Below are 20,081 nucleotides of genomic sequence, written 5' to 3'. Positions count from 1 at the left end.
AGAGAACTAGAAATTACATATACATGTATTAAGCCCTTTCTATATGCTAAGCACTGTGGTTAGCCATGGAGACTTGGCAGCCCTGTCTCAAGGAGCTCACAGTTAACAGAGGGAGAGCAGACGTAAGGCTCAGAATGTAGAAAGAGTGACGTGCTAGAGGAAGCATAGGAAGCCTGGAAGCAGGGGAGAAAAGAGTGTTCCAAACAGAAGAAACAGCATGCGGAGACTTGGACTAAAAATTCAGATGTACTCAGGAAACACAGCTGAAGTCTTTTGTCTGCCCAGGGCAAGGACAACCCAGTCAGATTCTTTGGTCCTAGAAAACTTGGTGACATTTGTAATTTAGTCTTTTTAAACAAATTTAGAAGGCAATCTCCCTATTCTCTTGATCAAGTCCCCTTTCCTGACACTGCCCTCCTGTGACACTCTCCTCCTCTCCCCACGATGTTTTCTCCTCTGTCATAAATCAGCAGCCTATTTCACAAGATCCTCCTTACGCAGTGTTCAAAGGATACTGATCCCCAGTGACCTTCTGAGGCAGCCAGATAGATCTGAACTCTTCTTTTTGTGTATTTATGAATAGCCTTGAAATGAATTGCTATCATTTTCTTCTTAGCAGAGCATGGAACTCTGGAGACTAAAGAGGTATGGGAGTGGCCATTCCCAATTAGACTCAACCGCCCTCAGAGGGCAGGAGTTGGCATAGTATTAAAACAGCTAACATACACATCAGGAGGTGGCCCTGAGGAGCTGAACAGAGACCCGCTGGACTGATTAGGTTAGTACTGACCTTAAAAAATCTTCATAAATGTTCTCATGTCTACTTCACTAAGAAAAACAATTTTACATGTGTGACTTTGTGTGAGTACCTGATGTTCTTGCTGCTTTTCTGTGTGCTCAGGAGACAATTTAAGCATTGTTAGTTCCTGAAGGACATGTCCCTAAAGAAAAATAATATTCAACCATATAAAAGCAAAACGAGAGCAACAAATTTGATAATATGAGAAAAGTTAGAGTGATATCATTATAGACAATCTGAAAATACAACTATATTGGTGCTAGGCCGCATGTGGAAGCTTGCTTATGGTAAAGTCATTTATTAAAAAGGATATATTTGTGTGATTCATACAGGAGTCCACACACAATTACACTAGATTTACAGTTGGCAGTGTCACACATTTGGGAACATGACTTAATCCATGAAAAGAAAAAAATCTGGAGGGTTGTATTCCTCTAGAACTGGCGCTTCCAAATGGGAAACTAGTCATTCATGCTTGCCAATTAGGATCTAAATTTACACTTCCATCATTGATTTTTACCAAGATTAGTTTATTGCTCATGTAAGTGACTTTGCGATTGAGCACCAAGAAGCATCCTATTTTCCTTCTTCTTTTCCTCCTTCTTCCCTCCTTCTCTTTGCCCTCCTTCTTCCTCCCCCTCTTTTTCCTCTCCCACCTCTTCTTCCTCCTCCTCCTTCATGTTCAGTGTATCTGGGACCGAAGAGTGAGCAGGGTTTAAAGTGTCAAAATTGCATGTGAAGCTAAATGTATAGGAATTTTAGGTAATAAGGCAAGTGGATCTAAGAACAATAACACCCCCTCTTCAGCTATCATATTCCCTGTCCCGCAGAATATGCAGATTCCTTCTATCTGCAAATCCTTTCTATTTGCCAAATTAAGTACTATCCTGGGCTACCCTGCCAAAGCACTTACCCAAGTAAAAAAAATTTTTTTTGTAGTCATATTACTACTATGTGGAGAGTTTGGTTACTTTCATAATTCTTTTTAAACAGCAGATTGCTGGGTTTCATAATCAAGATTGGTCATTTCACTGTCATAATTCTAGCTTGTTTTTTTTGTATGCTTTTTGTTTGTTTGTTTTGAGACAGTCTCATTCTGTCGCCCAGGCTGGAGTGCAGTGGTGTGACCATGGTCAATACAGCCTTAACATCTTGGGCTAAAGTGATCTTCCTGCCTCAGCCTCCCAAGTATCTGGGACTATAGGTGTGGAACACCAAACCCAGCTAATTTTTTTTTTTTTTTAATAGAGACTTTATTTAATTGCCTGGGCTGGTCCTGAACTCCTGAGCTCAAGCAATCCTCCCTTCTCAGCCTTTTGAAGGGCTGGGATTATAGGTGTGAGCCCCCATGGCCAGCCCTAGTTTGTTTTTTTAATTACTCCACACTACTGTATTCTAAAATAGTGAGTCCTATGAGGCAAATGCAAAAAAAACCTAAACAAACAAACAAAAGGATTGCTCTTGCAATATCCAGCCGTGTTATATCCCATGAAGCACGGGCTGAACTTTAAGCAATGCACTGCATGTGCTTAAAGACTATGACAACTCTGCTTCCCGGGAGCTCACAGTCTGAGGGCTGGGGGAAATAAAAATGATAACCTCTGCATGCCGTATATTCAAATAAAACACAACAGGAAGAAACGAAAGTCAGAAGACCTAGGTTCTAATCCAGACTTTGACATAACTAGCTTGTTGGCAAATTGCACAGACTCTCTTTGGGGGTTCAATGTATTTATCACAAACCTGGAGGAAGGACCAGCTAGATCCCTTCTAGCTCTGCAATTTGGGAAGTCTTGAGGGGAGAGCTAGACATATCAGTAGAACATATAGTTTTTATCAGGCACATGATGTGGAACAAAACGCAAGTCAGTAGTGCCTGGAATAATTACCAACATAAAAATAAATAAATAAAAACAAAGGTCTTATACAGGAAAGCCTTAGAATCTCAGAGGGACCCTGTGAAGTCACACTGGTGACTATGGAAGACAGAACTCACAGGTGGAGACAATCATGCTGTGAGGAAGGAAGACACTCCTTGTTGAATCATACATACTAGAGTTCATTTTGCTTCTCTAGACTCATTCATTCATCCATTCATGCATTCATCCATTCATTTTAAAGAAACCAAGTACTGACACCATGGCCGGGAAGCCCAAGCTTCACTACTTCAATGCACGGGGCAGAATGGAGCCCATCCGGTGGCTCTTGGCTGCAGCTGGAGTGGAGGTACGTTCTGAGTCAGGTCATCTTAAGTTAGACCTAATTGATTATAACAAAATATTTTAGTAAGGCGGAGACTTCCATACTCAATGACCTGTGAGTACTTTGGCCTTAAATAAAAACATCCCCAGTTATTTTTTTTTTAATGGACAAATTTTACCAAATGAAATCTTAAAAATCTGTCCATCAAAGAGCACATGAAAAATAACACATGAGCAACTAAAATATATATACATATATGTATATATGTTTATGTGCACATAAATATACATATATATGTATATACATATATGTGTTTGTGTATATTTATATATGTATATACATAAACACATATATGTGACGTCACATTGGTGTTGGAGCTGTCTAGCTCGGACAAAAGTCACAGGTGGAAACAATTCTGCTGTGAGGAAAGAAGACACTCCCGTTGTTGAATCATACATATGTATGTATATCTGAGACAAGAGTCTGGCTTTGTGGCCTAGGCTGGAGTGCAGTGGCACATCTCAGCTCACTACAACCTCCACTTCCCAGATTCAAGCAATTCTCTGCCTCAGACTCCCAGATAGCTGGGACTACAGGCGCCTGCCACCACACCCAGCTAATTTTTATATTTTTAGTACAAACAGGGTTTCACCATCTTGGCCAGGCTGGTCTTGAACTCCTGACCTTGTGACCCACCTGCTTTGGCCTCCCAAAATGCTGGGATTACAGCTAAAAAATTAGCTGGGTGTGGTGGTGCATGCCTGTAGTCCCAGCTACTCAGGTGGCTGAGGTGGGAGGGCCACTTGGGCCTGGTAGATCAAAGCTGCAATGAGTCGTGATCACACCACTGTCCTCAAGCCTGGGCGACAGAGTGAGACTCTGTCTCAAAAAAAAAAAAAAAAAAAAAAAGATTGAGCAGTTTTATGTTCTGACCTATGCCCTTTTCTTGAGGGATCTAATCTAAAATTCCAAGCGGCCATGACCAGCCTCTTCTGTGTACCCTGCCGAAGTCAGAAATCTTATGTTCTCCAAATTATGTACCAGAAAGGGGCCATTCAAGGTCACAAGTCTACAGTGCTGTGGAATGGACTAACAAGAACCCATTTACCGTTTCTGTTTCCAGTTTGAAGAGCAATTTCTAGAATCTGCAGAAGATTTGGAAAAGTTAAAAAATGGTAAGATCAAGTCTCTCAGTGCCTCTGATGAGGGTATCTGGTAGAGAAGGTACACTTGAAGATTTTAGCACCAGGCGATGCCCGTGTGTGTGTAGGGTGGTAGCTGGGGTGGTGGAGAGCGAGAAAGTGGTTAAAACGGAAGCAATGTGGCTCCCTGAACAGGTCTGGCAACTCTCTCCAGCTAAAGGGCCAGAAATCTCAGAGTATTTGCTAGAGGAAGCATCTCCAGTGCTCTGAGAAAGCCCTTTCCTTGTTTTCATGCTACAGGCACCATGAATGAGCTGCGGTCATCAGCTCAGGATCCCACACAGCCCTCCCCATCCAAGGACACACAAGAACATGAATAAGATGAAAAGAATCAAAATAGATATGGCCATTACCTTGAGTTGTTTTCTTTCATGGGTCATGTGACAAGGTGATATTATAGTAATGCTGTAGGTTTTGAGGAGCACAGAAAGGGACCGCTACATAAAATCATGTCTCACAACCTACCTTAAAAGTCATGAACACCATGAGACTTAGCCTGGGAAGTTCTCGTTTTAAATGACATCTCCCTGGTACTCCCGTTGTAACCTGTCTCAATTTTTTCCTAAAATATCATGAATATAAATCAACACAAGAAAAATACAAGGGACCTACTATGTATCTGAATGGGGAATAAAAACCATAAATGAAATAGCAGGCTAAAAGGTAAAAGAAATCAGATAAGAAAAAGAACTACAGGAATCTAAAATCAAAATGCTATTTCATTTTGGAGGTTAACAGTCAATAATTTAATTTTCATTTTATCACCTTAGTCATTTCAACTATCATCTTTTCATCCTGAAAGAGTGAGATTCATAGAAATTTCATGCTCCTTTTTTCTTTCTTTCTTTCTAAAGATGGGTATTTAATGTTCCAGCAAGTGCCAATGGTTGAGATTGATGGGATGAAGCTGGTGCAGAGCAGAGCCATTCTCAACTACATTGCCAGCAAATATGATCTCTATGGGAAAGACCTAAAGGAGAGAGCCCTGTACGGTATATTTTCTGTTCTTCCATCAACAGAGAGCACAGAGTGATTTAGGTCCTTCCTTGAGTGGGTGGGACCATGGCAGGGGCATTATGACCAGCAGCAGGCTGGGCCTTGGGCATGTATGCCGAGGCCCAGTATTTGAGAGTCCCGTGGAGATGAGGCAACACTGAACATGGGGTGGGTTCAGGCGACGGTGATTCTAGAAGAGGATGCAGTCCATATATCCAGCACCTGATGGTGATCTCCAAACACGGATGAACCATGAACTGAGGAGGATGCGAATCATGATTCCAGGTGCTCAGGCCTTCCGAGGCTGGACTCCAGTCAACAGCTTAGGACAAGCATAGACTGTTTGGGAGTCTGTAGATGAAGGACTGGGGAGGGAAGGCTGCAAAGGGGCTGAATCTCAGTTCCCAGTAATTCCAAGAATGATGACCAGGAACTCAAATTACCAACCCATTATATGAACTGGTCAACTTGAGCAGGGCTGGTAGAGGCTGGCACCCAGAACTCTGGGGTTACCTTGACACACTGATTCAAGGCCAAGGCGCCAGATTTATTGAATACCAGCAAAGCCATGGAGTCTCCTTGCTGTTGTGATAGGGCTGCCAGATTCCAAGTAACATCCCATGTGAAACTGTTGGCAGTTCTGCAAAAAGTTTAATGTAGAGTTACCAATGACCCAGCAATTCCTCTACTAGGTATATCACCAAAAGAATCAAAATACTTCTACACCAAATCTTGTACATAAACGTACAGTGCAAATAACAGCAATTTTCATGGTATTCAGAAAGTAGAAATAACCCAAATCTCCACGAACCGATAAATGGAGGAACAAAATATGCCATAGCCACACAATGGAACAATATTTAGTCATGGAAAGAAGAGAAGTACTGATGTGTGCTACAAAACAGCTGAGCCTTAAGGACATGTTATGTAAAATAAATTAGACACAGAAGGCCACATATTGTAGGACTGTGTGTATGAAATGTCTAGAATATTCAAACCCACAGAGGCAGAAAGTGGATTAGTGGTTGCCTGAAGCTATTTGGGGTTTGGGGAAAATGAATACTCAATGAGTACAGATGTTCTTATCAGGGCGATACAAATATTCTAGAATTAGACCAAAATATTATAGAATTAGAGTGCAATGATATTTGCAGAATTCCATAAATGCACTAAAAGTCACTGAATAGTATAATTTAATGGGTAACAACTATAATATGTGACTGTATGTTAATAAAACTGTTGTTCTTAAAAGTACTGTGGAAAACCCAGTTAACACAAAAGAAAAAAAAAGTTCTTCTAAAATATGTTCTGGTTGTGACTGTATAAAGAATTTCACCAAGGAAGATGATCTTTTAGGTTGGGTGTCAAGTGAGTCACACATGGCCAGAGCTGGACAACAGCACACGGCGAGGGCTGTGGAATTACGTTTCACGGGAGTAATTGGAAAAACTGCTAATACTGGGCATAGAAGCGGGCCTGGGAGGTGTAAAATGATGAGACAGGACGAGGAACATGGCTGAGATGGCTGAGCCAGGGACTCTCTTAGGATTACTTAAGGGGCAGGTCTTTGGCCATTTGACTCACACTAAGTTTATGCACAGAACAAACCACAGTAGAAATGGAAAATCCCGGCACAGCATCCGTGGTTACTTCCAGCGATTTCACCAATTTCTCTTATGACTGTGACTATAGACAGGTCACTGATGCTCTTTGTACCTATATTTGGTCATGTGCATAAGAACAATTTTAGATATCTATCTACCTCAATAGGTAGTTTTAAGAAATAAATGTCGGCCAGGCATGGTGGCTCACATCTATAATCCCAGTACTTTGGGAGGCCAAGGCAGGTGGACCACCTGAGGTCAGGAGTTGAAGACCACCCTGGTCAACATGGTGAAACCCCATCTCTACTAAAAATACAAAAATTAGCTGGGCGTGCTCAGCTTCTCAGGAGGCTGAGACAGGGGAATCCCTTGAACCCTGGAGATGGAGGTTGCAGTGAGGCCAAGATCTCGCAGCTTCACTCTAGACTGGGCAAAAGAGGGAGACTCTGAGGGGTGGGGGAGAGAGAGAGAGAGAGAAAGGAGGGACAGAGGGAGGGAGGGAGGGAGGAAGGAAGGAAGGCCAATATACATGCAAAAATCAGAGCATAATCTCTAGAATATAAACAGCACCTACTGGAGGTGAATTACTTTGCCATCACCTGAGACTCTATTCTCTTAGGTTTCTATAAACCTATAAAATCTAAAGCGAGAGGCATTTAACCCTTTGGTTGTTTTTGTCTTTCAGGATTGATATGTATACAGAAGGTATGGCAGATTTGTATGAAATGATCCTTCTTCTGCCCTTATGCCGACCTGAGGAAAAAGACACCAAGATTGCCTTGATCCAAGAGAAAACAAAAAATCGCTATTTCCCTGCCTTCGAAAAAGTAAGTGAAGCTCTTCAGCATGTTGGGGCACTGAGTTTAGAGGACAGTAGAAAAATAGTGGCTGGGCATTCCTGTGAGACTTCCTGAACACCAATGCAGCACTCTAACTCTCAAGAGATTTTATGAAAATAGACTTGGAGGAACAATGATACCACTTATCCCCAAGTTATAATTTTCCAGCAAAATTCAATTTATTGGACCCCAATAGAGAATTTTCTATTCAACAATTTTACGTTCATCAGTAGAATGTGGGCTGTGGAAGGCTCTGACCACACCAGGCGTTGCCTTTGAGTCTGTGGATCACAGACTTTGAAGACGAACGTGATGAAAGTGATCCATCAGAAAATATTCCGGCACCAAGTGTAGGAAGACACGAGACCAACTTCCCAACCAGAGAATATTGTAGCGTTTCAGAGATGAGTATTTCTTAAAAAGAGAGTGATTGTGGGATACAGAGGCAGTTTTTTGCTTTTTGTTTTTTGTTTTTTTGAGAAGGAGTTTTGCTCTTGTTCCCCAGGCTGGAGTACAATGGCACCATCTCAGCTCACCACAACCTCTGCCTCCCAGGTTCAAGCGATTCTCCTGCCTCAGTCTTCTGAGTAGTTGGGATTACAGGCATGCACCACCACACCTGGCTAATTTTCGTATTTTTAGTAGAGACAGTGTTTCTCCATGTTGGTCAGACTAGTCTCGAACTCCCGACCTCAGATGATCCTCTCGCCTTGGCCTCCCAAAGTGCTGGGATTACAGGTGTGAGCCACTGTGCCCACCCAGAGGAAAATTTTTTTTAATGTATTTTTTTTTTTTTTTTTTTGAGATGGAGTCTTTATCTGTCACCCAGGCTGTAGTGCAGTGGCACCATCTCAGCTCACTCCGACCTTCGCCTCCTGGGTTCAAGTGATTCTCCTGCCTCAGCCTCCTAAGTAGCTGGGATTACAGGTGCATGCCACCACACCCAGCTAATTTTTGTATTTTTAGTAGAGACTGGGTTTCACCAGGTTGGTCAGGCTGGTCTCGAACTCCTGACCTCGTGATCCGCGCCCCCCCCCCCACAGCCTCCCAAAGTGCTGAGATTACAGGCATGAGCCACTGCACCCAGCCTTAAACACATTTTAAAGTAAGTTGCAGACCAGCGTAGTTCACTCCTAGATGCTTCAGCTTACAGATTATAACAGTGCAGGTTAATAGTCAGAGCTGATGTTGCAAGAAAGATGATGAATTCAAGTTCGCCCAGCTTTACTTCAGATCCCAGGGAGATACAGCAGGAAATGAGGAAAGCAGACAAGGCATTTTATGAAAATAAACTTGGCAGAACAATTGATACCACTTACACCCAAGTTATAATTTTCCAGCAAAATTTCAATTTACTAGACCCCAATACAGAATTCTTTATTCATTCAACAAAATTGTATGTTTGTGAGTAGAAGGTGGGCTGTGGAAGGCTCTAATCACACTAGAGGTTGCTATTGAGTCTATGGAACACAGGGAGAAATGAAGACTCCGGAATAGTCCACTCCTGGGGGAAGAGAGCTGTCATGAAGGTGGCCAAGGGAGATTGGAGAGGGAGAGAGCAGAGTGTAGAGCCGCATCATGAATGTCAGGACTGAGTGCTGGAGGGTGTGGGGCAGACGGAACATGTTGGAGCAGGTGCTAAGCCCCTGGCGCATGTGGAAGAGGCAAGCTGGATGGGTGGTGTGGACGCCACAGTGATGTGGAATGAGAAGAGAAAATGGGAGCCTGGGCTCCAACCAAGGAGTGAGCAGAGCCACATTCTTGCTCCCTCCCTCAATCAGGGAACATAAACAAAGGCCTGGACCTTTATGTCGCTCAGTTAGGCAACACCGGTGGGAATGTTAGGCTGGAGAGACTCAGGGAGAAGCAGGGGCCCGGCCTGATGGCACATGTGTTCCTCATCTGATTCCACAAATTCTCCAGGTGTTAAAGAGCCACGAACAAGACTACCTTGTTGGCAACAAGCTGAGCCGGGCTGACATTCAGCTGGTGGAACTTCTCTACTTTGTGGAAGAGCTTGACCCCAGCCTTATCTCCAGCTTCCCTCTGCTGCAGGTGACCCATTTCACCACCCAGAGAGGCAGCCCCACATCTCCCATCTTGGGATCTAGTATCTGGGCCTCTGGACTGGCCATGTTCTGACCCCAGCCTTTTTTAGGCCGTCAGTGCTCCCAGGTCGCCAAATGAGTTTCCTGGCCCCAATTTTGAGGCACGAAAAAACTCCTGTTATAGCAGGGAAATCTGTGGGGCATGCTACCCCATGAAGAGTACTTTGCCTTTTATCATGGAAAGGTCCCAGGGCCCAGCGTCTTCCTCCCCCTTCCTCTGTGGTCTGTTCCTGAGTTCTCTGTGATGCCCTTTATCTCAGGAGTGTCCTTGTGTTCCCACACTGAGTGTGTCTGAGCAGGGCCCTTTCCATCTGGTTCCTTCCTGGGCTCTGGCTCGTGCTATTGGACGTTGTGTTCCTCTCTGCACAGCTCTCTCAACACACGGCCCCGCACACTGTGTCTCTCAGCGGGAAAAAGTGGTCCCATGATTTGTCTTTAACATTTTCTGTACTATTTTCTTTTCCAACTCATTTCTCCGTATTTTTGCTTCTGCTTAGAGACTGATCTGTGTTGATATCTACAGGCATATTGTTTTTTCTTGTCTTACACAAGAGCCACAAATCTTTAGGATTACTATGTAAGGGCTAAGATAGGGATGACAGAACTGAATAAAGTCTTAAAGACATCTTTGGGGAAAATGCTAGCGAGCTACATGTTCTTCCACTTCTCTTCATTTCTCACTGGGTGTCTGTTTCTGCCCCCATGCTGGTGCTGATGGAGGGGACTCACTTGGTCTTTGGCAGGAGGGCTCAGATTCCCTGGGTGGTGTTAACGGTGATGTCAGCCCTTGGCTTCACTCTGAGGCTGTGCTTTGTGAATTACAGGCCCTGAAAACCAGAATCAGCAACCTGCCCACGCTGAAGAAGTTTCTGCAGCCTGGCAGCCCAAGGAAGCCTCCTACAAATGCGAAATCTGTAGAAGAAGCAAGGAAGATTTTCAAGTTTTAATAAAGCAGCCATGGAGGCCAAGAATATGCAAGGCCAATATTTAAAAAAGCTTTGCAACAAAAAGTGCTTTTCCTAACTGTTGATTGTGCCTGTTGTGAAGCTAATGAACTCTTTCCACTTATATGCTGATTAAATAATAAAAAACTCCTATTTGCCAACTTAGTTAAAATTTAAGCCTTTTCATTAGGATCTGATATGAAATCAGATTTCTTATCTCCTATCCTGTCTCTTTCTTAAAATTAAAAATTTAGTAAAAATGGGAAATGTAAGGACCAGGCATGGTGGCTCACGCCTGTAATCCAAGCACTTTGGAGGCCAAGGCGGGCAGATCACCTGAGGTCGGGAGTTCAAGAACAGCCTGACCAACATGGTGAAACCCCGTCTATTTAAACAAAAAAAAAAAATGGGAAATGTAGGTTATGTGGCGTGTTTGACTTTTTCAAGAATTGTCCTGTAACATTTGTCATACAATTTATTAAAAAGTCAGGTGTAGAAATGTACATCTGACATTTTCAGGTATGCACAGGGAAAGAGTTACCATTCTGAGTAATGGCTTAAAGACATTTTCTTCTTTTCCTGGATGGTCATTTTATTTCTGATAAAAGCATTCTTTCTGACACATTTTCAAGACAGCCATTCCATCTGCTGTGGCTTCCTCAGTTTTCTGGGAGGTGAGGAGATACTGAAGAGCAAGCAGAACTGCCCTCTGCTCTCAGGCCACCCTGCTGTCCCTCACAGTGCGTGTGTTCCTGGCTCCTCCTCACTCTGCTCCTTAAGGTTCTGTGGCGCCCTGAGCACGAGCCTTCCCTCAGTTCCCTGAGTGCCACTCAGGCCTGGGCTGCCAAGATACAGATGGTATCTGTGAATTACATACAAGTAACTATATGCAAAATCATTTTTCTCTGGTGTGTCAATGTGCCAGAGTGCTTGGATTAGGAGCGCTTCCTAGCTTCAGCCTCTACTGTGCCTATAATGCTAATCCCTCCCAGGACACCTGGGCTTCTGCAAAGTGAGCTCTCCTCCTCTGAGAGTGGCTTCCCCACAGTTGGCAGAGGTGGGTGATGGAGCAGACAGACACACAGCTTCCTACCTGCAGCTTCACTTTGCTCTCATCTCTTCTCCACTTACCACCAGAGTAGGTTTTCTAAAACGCAAATAAAAAAAAAATCACAGAATTCTTCACTGCATACAGAACACATCCTCACACCCGTCCTCACTCCCTGATATCCAGCCCAATCAACCCTCTGAGCATGGTAGGGCCTCTTGCCTTCCTGCCCAGGTGCATTTGCTAGCCCTGCCTGGCAAGCTCCTTCCAGTGCCCACAAGTAAGTCTGCCCCATTGCTTCTGAAGAGTGGTGGGCTGTCCTCTGTGCTCCCCACAGAGTCCACTGAGCCTCTAATAACACCTGAGTTTCACTGTGTCTGCTCCACTGTCCCATGAGCTCGAGTATGGGACACTTACATAAACTAGAATGCTGAAGCTTTGATGAAACTAAGAGATTGTAGAATTTTAATATGGTAAGAAAAGAATGTGATTATGTTTAGACAAGTAGTTCTTCCTTTCTAGACATGAATCCTATTATTTACAGAGGAAATGATATGCTGTCTGGAATTTGCTTCAAAAGAATCCCCTGGCAGTGGGGGAAAAAGGTGGAAGTTGATATTATCTTCTATGGCTTCTGTCACAGATTCCTATAAACCAGGTGGCTTGAAACAACAGAAATTCTGAAGGTCAGAAGCCTGAAATCAGGTACTGGTGCTGGTGGAGGGGCAGGGCTTGGTCCCTGGAAGCTCTAGGGAACACTCCCTCCCTGCCTCTCACAGCTTCTAGGGGCTCTTGGCATTTCTGGACTTTCATGGATCGTGGCTACATTACTCTACTTTCTGCCTGGGGTGTGTCTGTGTGTCTGTGTCTTCTATGTTGTGGGGATACTTCTCATTGGATTTAGGGCCTATTAGATATACTAGGATGATGTCATCTCAAGTTCCTTAACTTCATCTGCAAAGATCCTTTTTCCAAATAAGATCACATTTACAGGATCCAGGGGTTTGGACATCGACCTATTTTCCATGGGGGCCAACATAATCCACTGCATGGTGTAGGTGAAGGAAGGTTTTTGTCAATTGATGAATCCAAGTCGTGGGTATTTTCAACTTTATTATATGATTCTCTCTACTTTTGTATTTGCTAGAATTTTTCCATTTAAATTACAAAACTATCTTATTTTAGGAGCTCCTACAATGTCTAGGTTTTGTGCCAGAACGTGAGGACTGGAATCAAACAGAAGAAGGCTTTCCCCTCAGGAGCCCAGGGTCTAGTGGAGAAGCCAATACTGAATACATTATGTCAAAACAGCCTAGGGAAAGAAGACACAGTAGAGAAAACACAGTAGTAGGTGAAGGGAGCACCTGCTAGTCAGGACAATTGCCATGTGCAAAGACCCAGAGGTCAGGAAGGATGATTTGAGTGATGCAGAGAGGAAAGAATATGCAAATAGGGTGGCCATATTTGGCAGACAAAATACAAGACACCCAAGTAAATAGATGAACAATCTATTTGAACAATCAGATGAATAATCAATACTTTTTTTTTGTGTAATCATGTTACCTACAGTGCTTGGGACATACTTATACTAAGAAGATATTAATTCTTTGCCTGAATTTTACATTTTCCTGGGTTCCCTGTATTTTATGTGGCAACCCAGCAAGAGAAGCCTTCCAGAATGCCATCAGCCTGCCCTTCACAGACATCCCCTCCCAGCAGAGGTTTCTCATCTGCCTTAGTCCTTGCCTCCAAGCCATGAAAAGTAAGCGTCTTTAAAAAGCCAGTTTCTACAGACTTGGAAAGAGCCGAATCTGCTGAAATGTTTTGTTAAACTTTTATTGCCAACCTTGAAAAGGAACATATTAACTAGTTATCTTGTGATAAGAGGATGACTTGCCATTTTTCTTAGATGCTAGTAGGCAGTCCTGTGGCCCTGAAATGTGTGGGAGTGGCTTTTTGCTACATTGACTGTACTCCTCTCAATGGACAGGAGCTATGGAAAGGAACGTGTAGCTTACGAGCACATCGGGACCTTAAATTAAGTTGTTGAACCGAGACGGTGACAACCTTGAACAAACTGAATGCTGATTCTGTAAATCATCTCACACTGCCTCATATCCTCTCATCCAGATCACTAGAAAAATACTTTTAAATGTATCCTTAGCACAATTTTAAAACTCTGGTTAATACTCACATCAGTGCCTTCGTGTGCTTGGATGAGAGTTCAAGTTGTGGAGCTCCAGTGGCGCAATTGGTTAGCGCGGTACTTACAGGCAGTACAAGCAGAGAGTTCAAGTTGTGCATTCAGCTCCTTTTGGATACATCTTGTCAACTTAATAAACAGAAAGAGACTAAAATAAAAGATGTTTATGTGGGAATGAAGTTTTGTAATGGGTTTATGTGTACCATAGTAAACCATGTACGTACGTAAGGAGATAAAGGAAGACAAAGGTTTTCAAAGAAAAAAATGAAAAGTATTAAATAAATGTTCTAAAATACTTATCATTCACTACAAACATTAATAACAAGGGTGACATCAGGTCAAGTTTGAACTGGCAGTTACTGATCAGATGTCCTTGCAGAAGTTTTTTGTATAATGTTGTGATAAGCTTTGTGCAAGATTATGTTTTGGTAACTTTTTTTCTTACCCAACATAAAAGAATGAGAACCTTCTCTCCATGGCTTTTCCAGCTCTGTTTACCAAGCTTTTCTCAACATTAGTAACTTTTCATTTTGTTTCTGATAATGTTCGCAGTCATTACAGAAATGGAAAAATAAAGAATTTATAAAACTAGGGCATGAGAATGTAATGATAGGAAAAAGTGAATGATTTAAGGTAAAAAAAAAAAAGTGATGTTGCCATTTTAGATAATTTGAGAATATGAGCAGTGCCAGAGGAAACATAGGTATTTGTGCTGAAGTTGCTTTTGCTAGACAAGTAGTCAATACGCAATTGCTGTGAATGAAAATTTGACTAGATCAAAGACTCGGGAATCCCAAGACCCATGAAAAGGACATGGATCTGCACAGTTCCATGTCTGCAGTTGTTTCGCCAAACCTCCATCTCCCGCTGAGAAAAGAACCACCAATACCTACCAAATACAATCCTAATTTGCAACTTGATGGTAGATATCACACACATTGTGCTTCCTTTGGGAAGTGCTTTGTGATTTGTTGCCAAGTGTTGGTGCCACTGCCTTTTCAATATTTCTTTAAGGTTGTTATGCTCCAAATAGCAGGCAAAGTCTTTTGTGAGCCACTGTGTAGCACTTGCAGGTTAACCTAGGACTGTAGTACTTTTAGTTTTATAAAGCAAGATTTATGATGAAAAATAATAAATTTATGATGAAAATTTTATGATGAAAAAATTAATAACAAGAATGCCCTTCTTGTGAATTTTTTTATTAATCCTTGTCCTTTGCCCAGTTAAATGTTTGTCCAAAAATCCTGCTCTTTCCAAATTCCTCTCTTTAGTCCTTCTGTGTCTACTTAGTGGGACAGTCCCATTCTTTATTTTTTTTTTAGCCCATTTCTTTATTAATTCTGCTTAAACTGCAGAAAATTGAGTCTGATAATCAGGATTGGTTGATCCATTGTCACGATTCTATTATTTAAGTTTTTCTATATTATTTAATTTCCACATCAAGCAAGCTCAAAAGTGGAAATTGGAGAAATCTCTGTGACCACTAAAATGTACAGCAGTCCTACTCCTGTTAGAATGAATCAGTCTCTGAATGTCAGGCAAACTAGAATCTGATTTAGTCTTTGCTACTAATTAGCTGGATGACAAGTCACATTCTCTCTCTGGGGTTCAACCAGCTCATGACAAACCTAGAAAATAGCTAAGAAAAGTCTCTCACCCTTGGCCCCTCTTGAGTTGGGTAATTATTCATGCTCGAGGGCTGCCTTGCTCATTAGAGGACATTTCAAGTCGTCACTGGCCTCTACCTACTTTTTCTTGTAGCACGACATAACCCCACGTTGTGACAACCAAAAATGTCTTCAGACATTGGTGAATGTCCTCTGGGACAGAGGAGTAAAATCTCTCCTGGTTGAGAATCACTTGACAACGTGACTTCTCAAAGTGTTTAAACTCAGAAGTCCTGATAGGAGAACTACATAGTCACTCGAGCATACAACTAGTTTTTAAAAAGCACCGAAAGGCACCCAACTAGAATATATGATGTCATTAGAGTATAAGAGTTGACAATGCCTGGAATAAATATTTAATATTGAGGGGTAGGAGATATTAGAAAAGGAAGATCAGGGGCGGGGGCGTGGTGGCTCACGCCTATAATCCCAGCACTTTGGGAGGCCGAGGCGGGCAGACCATGAGGTCAAGAGATCGAGACAATCCTGGCCAACACGGTGAAACCCTGTCTCTACTAAAAATATAAAAATTAGCTGGGTGTGGTGGCATGCACCTGTAGTCCCAGCTACTTGGGAGGCTGAAGCGGGAGAACTGCAACCTGGGAGGCGGATGTTGCAGTGAGCCCGGATCACACTACTGCGCTCCAGCCTGGTGCCTGGTGACAAAATGAGACTCTGTCTCAAAAAAAAAAAAAAGAAAAGAAAAGGAAGATCAGGAGTTTCAGTGAGATCCTCTTTTTGGATCCAGATATGAGAGCTATGCAAGCTATAAAAGAATTCACAGGAAAAAAATATAGCACCCAAGTAAGAAGATAGTGAAATGACAGTTGCAAGAGGTTATAGAGAACAATGTTTAAATACGGATGAGTGATCCTACTTTGAAGGAAAGCAGACATTTGGGGGGTACAAAGTCCACTGAACCTGCAGATTGAGATGCTATTGTGGAAAAAAGGAGCCCACCTAGCAGAAAAGACAGGGTCCTCAGCTCTGTCTGACCCTGGCAGCCTTATCCCCTCGCTCTGATTTACTTGGCTAAGAGAATCATGATCCTTGATTGGAATTTCTGGGAACCCTAAAGTGAAGTCACTGCTGAACACATTCTGCTCTGTTTTTCTTTTTTCTTTTCTCTTTGAGACAGAGTCTTGCTCTGTCTCCCAGGGTGGAGTACAGTGGAGTGATCTAGACTCACTGCAATCTCCACCTCCTGAATTCAAGAGATTCTCCCACCTCTCCTTCCCTAGTAGCTAGGACTACAGGCACGTGCCACCACACCCGGCAATTTTTGTGGGGGGCGGCATTTTTGATAGAGATGGAGTTTCACCATGTTGCCCAGGCTGGTCTCAGACTCCTGGGCCCAAGTGATCTGCCTGCCTCAACCTTTGAAAGTGCTGGGATTAGAGGCCCGCCATACCACATTGGGCCCCACAAGCCTATTTTTCTGACTAGATTTAAACCCTTTAGCGCAGGGACCAAATCAGACCAAATATTTTTTGCTACAAGACATCACCATTGCTTGCGACACTGAAACTGCTCAATATGTTAGGTAGTTTGAGCAAAACGTTTTAAAAGAGGCAAATACTTCAGAAACAAGGAATTGAAGAAGGATCAGCAAAATGTCTGCATTTTCAGGTAAGCGACAGGATGGTGTAGAGAAGTGACTGTTTTCATCAAGTGTTAAGAGTGAAACCCTGCCCAAGAGCTATGAATAGCTGGAGAGAAGCAGCAGGGCTTCCACTTGCAAGGCTGGAGTTGATGCAAAGGGGGCCTGGCAATAGGAAAGGCTCAGACTGCCCTGAGCAGTGGGTGAGTGACAGCTGGGTCTGGGCTGAGGAGAGATATCCACCAGATGCAGGGTATGGGAGCCTTTTTCTGCAATAAAAATCGTCTCTTTTTCCAGGTTGTAAAACAACCTGGGAACCAAGGATCTGCTGCAGTCCAGGAGCTAAGCAAGCTGTGTTAACAATGAGTCAGGCCTCCCTGAACCTTCACTGAAAACTTCCTGTTAATCCAGTGTATTCGTCTGTTCTCATGCTGCTAATAAAGACATACTGGAGACTGGGTAACATAAAGGAAAAGAGTTTAATGGACTCATAGTTTCACATGGCTGAGGAGGCTTCACAATCATTGCAGAAGATGAAGGAAGAGCAAAGGAACCTCTTATATGACTGCAGGCAAGAGAGTGTACAGGGAAACTCCCATTTATAAAACCATGAGATCTTGTGAGATTTATTCACTACCACAAGAACAGCACAGGAAAGACCCATCCCCATGATTCAATTACCTCTCACTGGGTCCCTCCCATGACATGTGGGAATTATGAGATCTACAATTCAAGATAAGATTTGGATGGAAACACAGCCAAAACATCACTCAGGTTGACTGGATTAGTGAGTATCACTAACCTCTGTACAAGAGCTTTATAGAAAAGACCCATTATATGACTTATTTGGAAAAAAAATTTCTGGATATCCATAAAATCTTATTTTACCAGAGCTTAATGGGTTAAGAGAGAGAGAGATCCATGTACTACACAATATGTTCACAGAGACTCATCCACATCCCAAGAAGTGGAGGCCGGAAGATACTCTCATTACTCAGTTCCTATTATGAATTTTATGTACATGATTTTATTAGTCTGTTTTCACGCTGCTATAAAGAAATACCCGAGACTGGGTAATTTATAAAGAAAAGTAGTTTAATTCACTCACAATTCTGCATGGCTGGGGAGACCTCAGGAAACTTAACAATCATGGCGGAAGGTAAAGGAGAAGCAAGTACCTTCTTCACAATGCAGCAGGAAAGGGAGAGAGCAGGAGAAACCACCACCTAGAAAACCATCGGATCTCATGAGAACTCACTCACCATCACGAGAATAGCATGGGGAAACTGCTCCCATGGTCCAACTACCTCCACCAGGTCCCTTCCTTGACATGTAGGGATTATGGAGATTACAATTTGAGATGAGATTTGGGTGGGGACACAGAACCAAACCATATCCATTATTTCATTTAACTTTCTCAACAGCCCTCAAAAGTTAAGTATAACAATCTCCACTTTTTGTTTGTTTGTTTTTTAGACAGAGTCTCATAGAGTCACCCGGCTGGAGCGCAGTGGCGTGATCTCAGTTCACTGTAACCTCCACCTCCTGTGTTTAAGCAATTCTCCCGCCTCAGCCTCCTGAGTGGCCAGGACTATGGGTACTGCCACCACCATGCCCAGTTAATTTTTGTATTTTTAGTAGAGATGGGGTTTCATCACTTTGGCCTGGCTGGTCTCAAACTCCTGACCTCAACTGATGCACCTACCTCAGCCTCCCATAGTGCTGGGATTACAGGCACGAGCCACCACACCAGGCCAACAATCGCTATTTTGAAAAGAGAGAATTGAGCTCAGAATTTAAAGAGCCTACTGAGTTTATGAACCTCATAATGGAAGGATTTATGATTTATCTCAGTCTCCCTTCTCTCTGACAAGAAATGGTATAAGTAGAACCATCCAGAGACCTAACTCTTTTGATTTACTACTGGGATTATATAGGTTATTTTCTTTTCAGTACTAGCTCATTTTCTAACTGAGGCAAATATGCTTATACTAGTCCTCAACTCACTCAGGTTTTTAGGTTGTCAAATCAGAGAAAGGCACACTTTTATGAATTTTTTCTTCCAATCAAGCTCCTGAAAAGCTGCTAGCAGAAAGGAACTCAAGATTCAGGTGTTTGCCTCTTACTCTCTCCTTTAAACCTTTAGCTGGCTAATAGACTCTGAATGGGAAAATATGAAACAACTTCTCAGACAGGAGCAGAGCCAGCTTATGGGGTGGAGTGGAAAAGCTCTGGACCTGCGATCAGAAGGAGTTCAGGCTGACCCAGTACTCACCAAGTGTGCGGCATGGGACAGGTGCTGCAGCTCTCTGAACCTCAATGTGCCCATTAGGATGTCAGGGGTCATTTCGCAGGCTGTTGCAGAAGGTACACACTCCTAGATATTGACCATGAATGAGGAGCATGTGTGTGACCCATGGCACATCTTTGAGCCTCTCTGGTTCTCATATTCTGTTAGCCCAGCAAAGCTCTGTGGTTAACTTTGTCCCAGTCTTGGCCTGGCCTTTGGAAATCTCATGTTTTGAAGGTGATGTATTCCTTATAAGCAAGAACATTATGATAAAATATTATATAATAATTAATTTCCCTTTGGAACAGGGTCCCCAGTCATGGCTAAGGGTACAAGTACGTGATTTGAGTTATTCCTTGAACTCTAGTCCATAACAATTAAACAAGCACAAGCAAGCACACCCCACTCTCTGTGTGAACTTCACTCTCCCTTTTATTCTGCTGAATCATGCTATTTCCATTTCCAGTGAGAGGAAAGTGCAATGTGCAAAGTCTCTAATTACAAGATAGATGAGTTGATTAAGTATGCTTCAAAGAATGATTTACATTCTAAAAATTAGACTGAGCTCCACATTTTAAA

General features: G+C 42.8%; 1 protein-coding gene and 1 long non-coding RNA gene across 5 annotated transcripts; one reads left to right on the top strand and one right to left on the bottom strand.

The window, feature by feature from the left end:
• Window positions 1-735: 735 nt before the first annotated feature.
• On the top strand, window positions 736-10,859 carry LOC100400731 (glutathione S-transferase A3). Of its 2 annotated transcripts, XM_002746649.6 has the most exons (7): window positions 736-778; window positions 2,921-3,025; window positions 4,125-4,176; window positions 5,058-5,190; window positions 7,489-7,630; window positions 9,566-9,697; window positions 10,575-10,859. In XM_002746649.6, the coding sequence occupies exons 2-7, from the start codon at window positions 2,939-2,941 to the stop codon at window positions 10,695-10,697; spliced, it is 669 nt and encodes a 222-aa protein (XP_002746695.4). In that variant the 5' UTR covers window positions 736-778; window positions 2,921-2,938; the 3' UTR covers window positions 10,698-10,859. The 2 variants fall into 2 exon arrangements, with proteins under 2 accessions (XP_002746695.4, XP_017826649.4); XM_017971160.4 differs by lacking the exon at window positions 2,921-3,025.
• On the bottom strand, window positions 8,900-19,728 carry LOC144582155 (uncharacterized). 3 transcript variants are annotated; one of them, XR_013534293.1, is made up of 5 exons: window positions 19,488-19,728; window positions 18,321-18,438; window positions 13,937-14,074; window positions 11,788-11,841; window positions 8,900-10,662 (listed from the first exon to the last, which is right to left on the bottom strand). It is a non-coding gene; the product is annotated as an uncharacterized LOC144582155 (long non-coding RNA). The 3 variants fall into 3 exon arrangements; XR_013534292.1 differs by lacking the exon at window positions 18,321-18,438; XR_013534294.1 differs by lacking the exon at window positions 18,321-18,438 and having other exon boundaries at window positions 13,937-14,093; window positions 19,488-19,622.
• Window positions 19,729-20,081: the final 353 nt, after the last annotated feature.

This window comes from Callithrix jacchus, chromosome 4, assembly GCF_049354715.1.
Source record: "Callithrix jacchus isolate 240 chromosome 4, calJac240_pri, whole genome shotgun sequence".
Lineage (NCBI taxonomy): Eukaryota > Metazoa > Chordata > Mammalia > Primates > Cebidae > Callithrix > Callithrix jacchus.
This window is presented reverse-complemented; position numbering and strand designations above follow the sequence as displayed.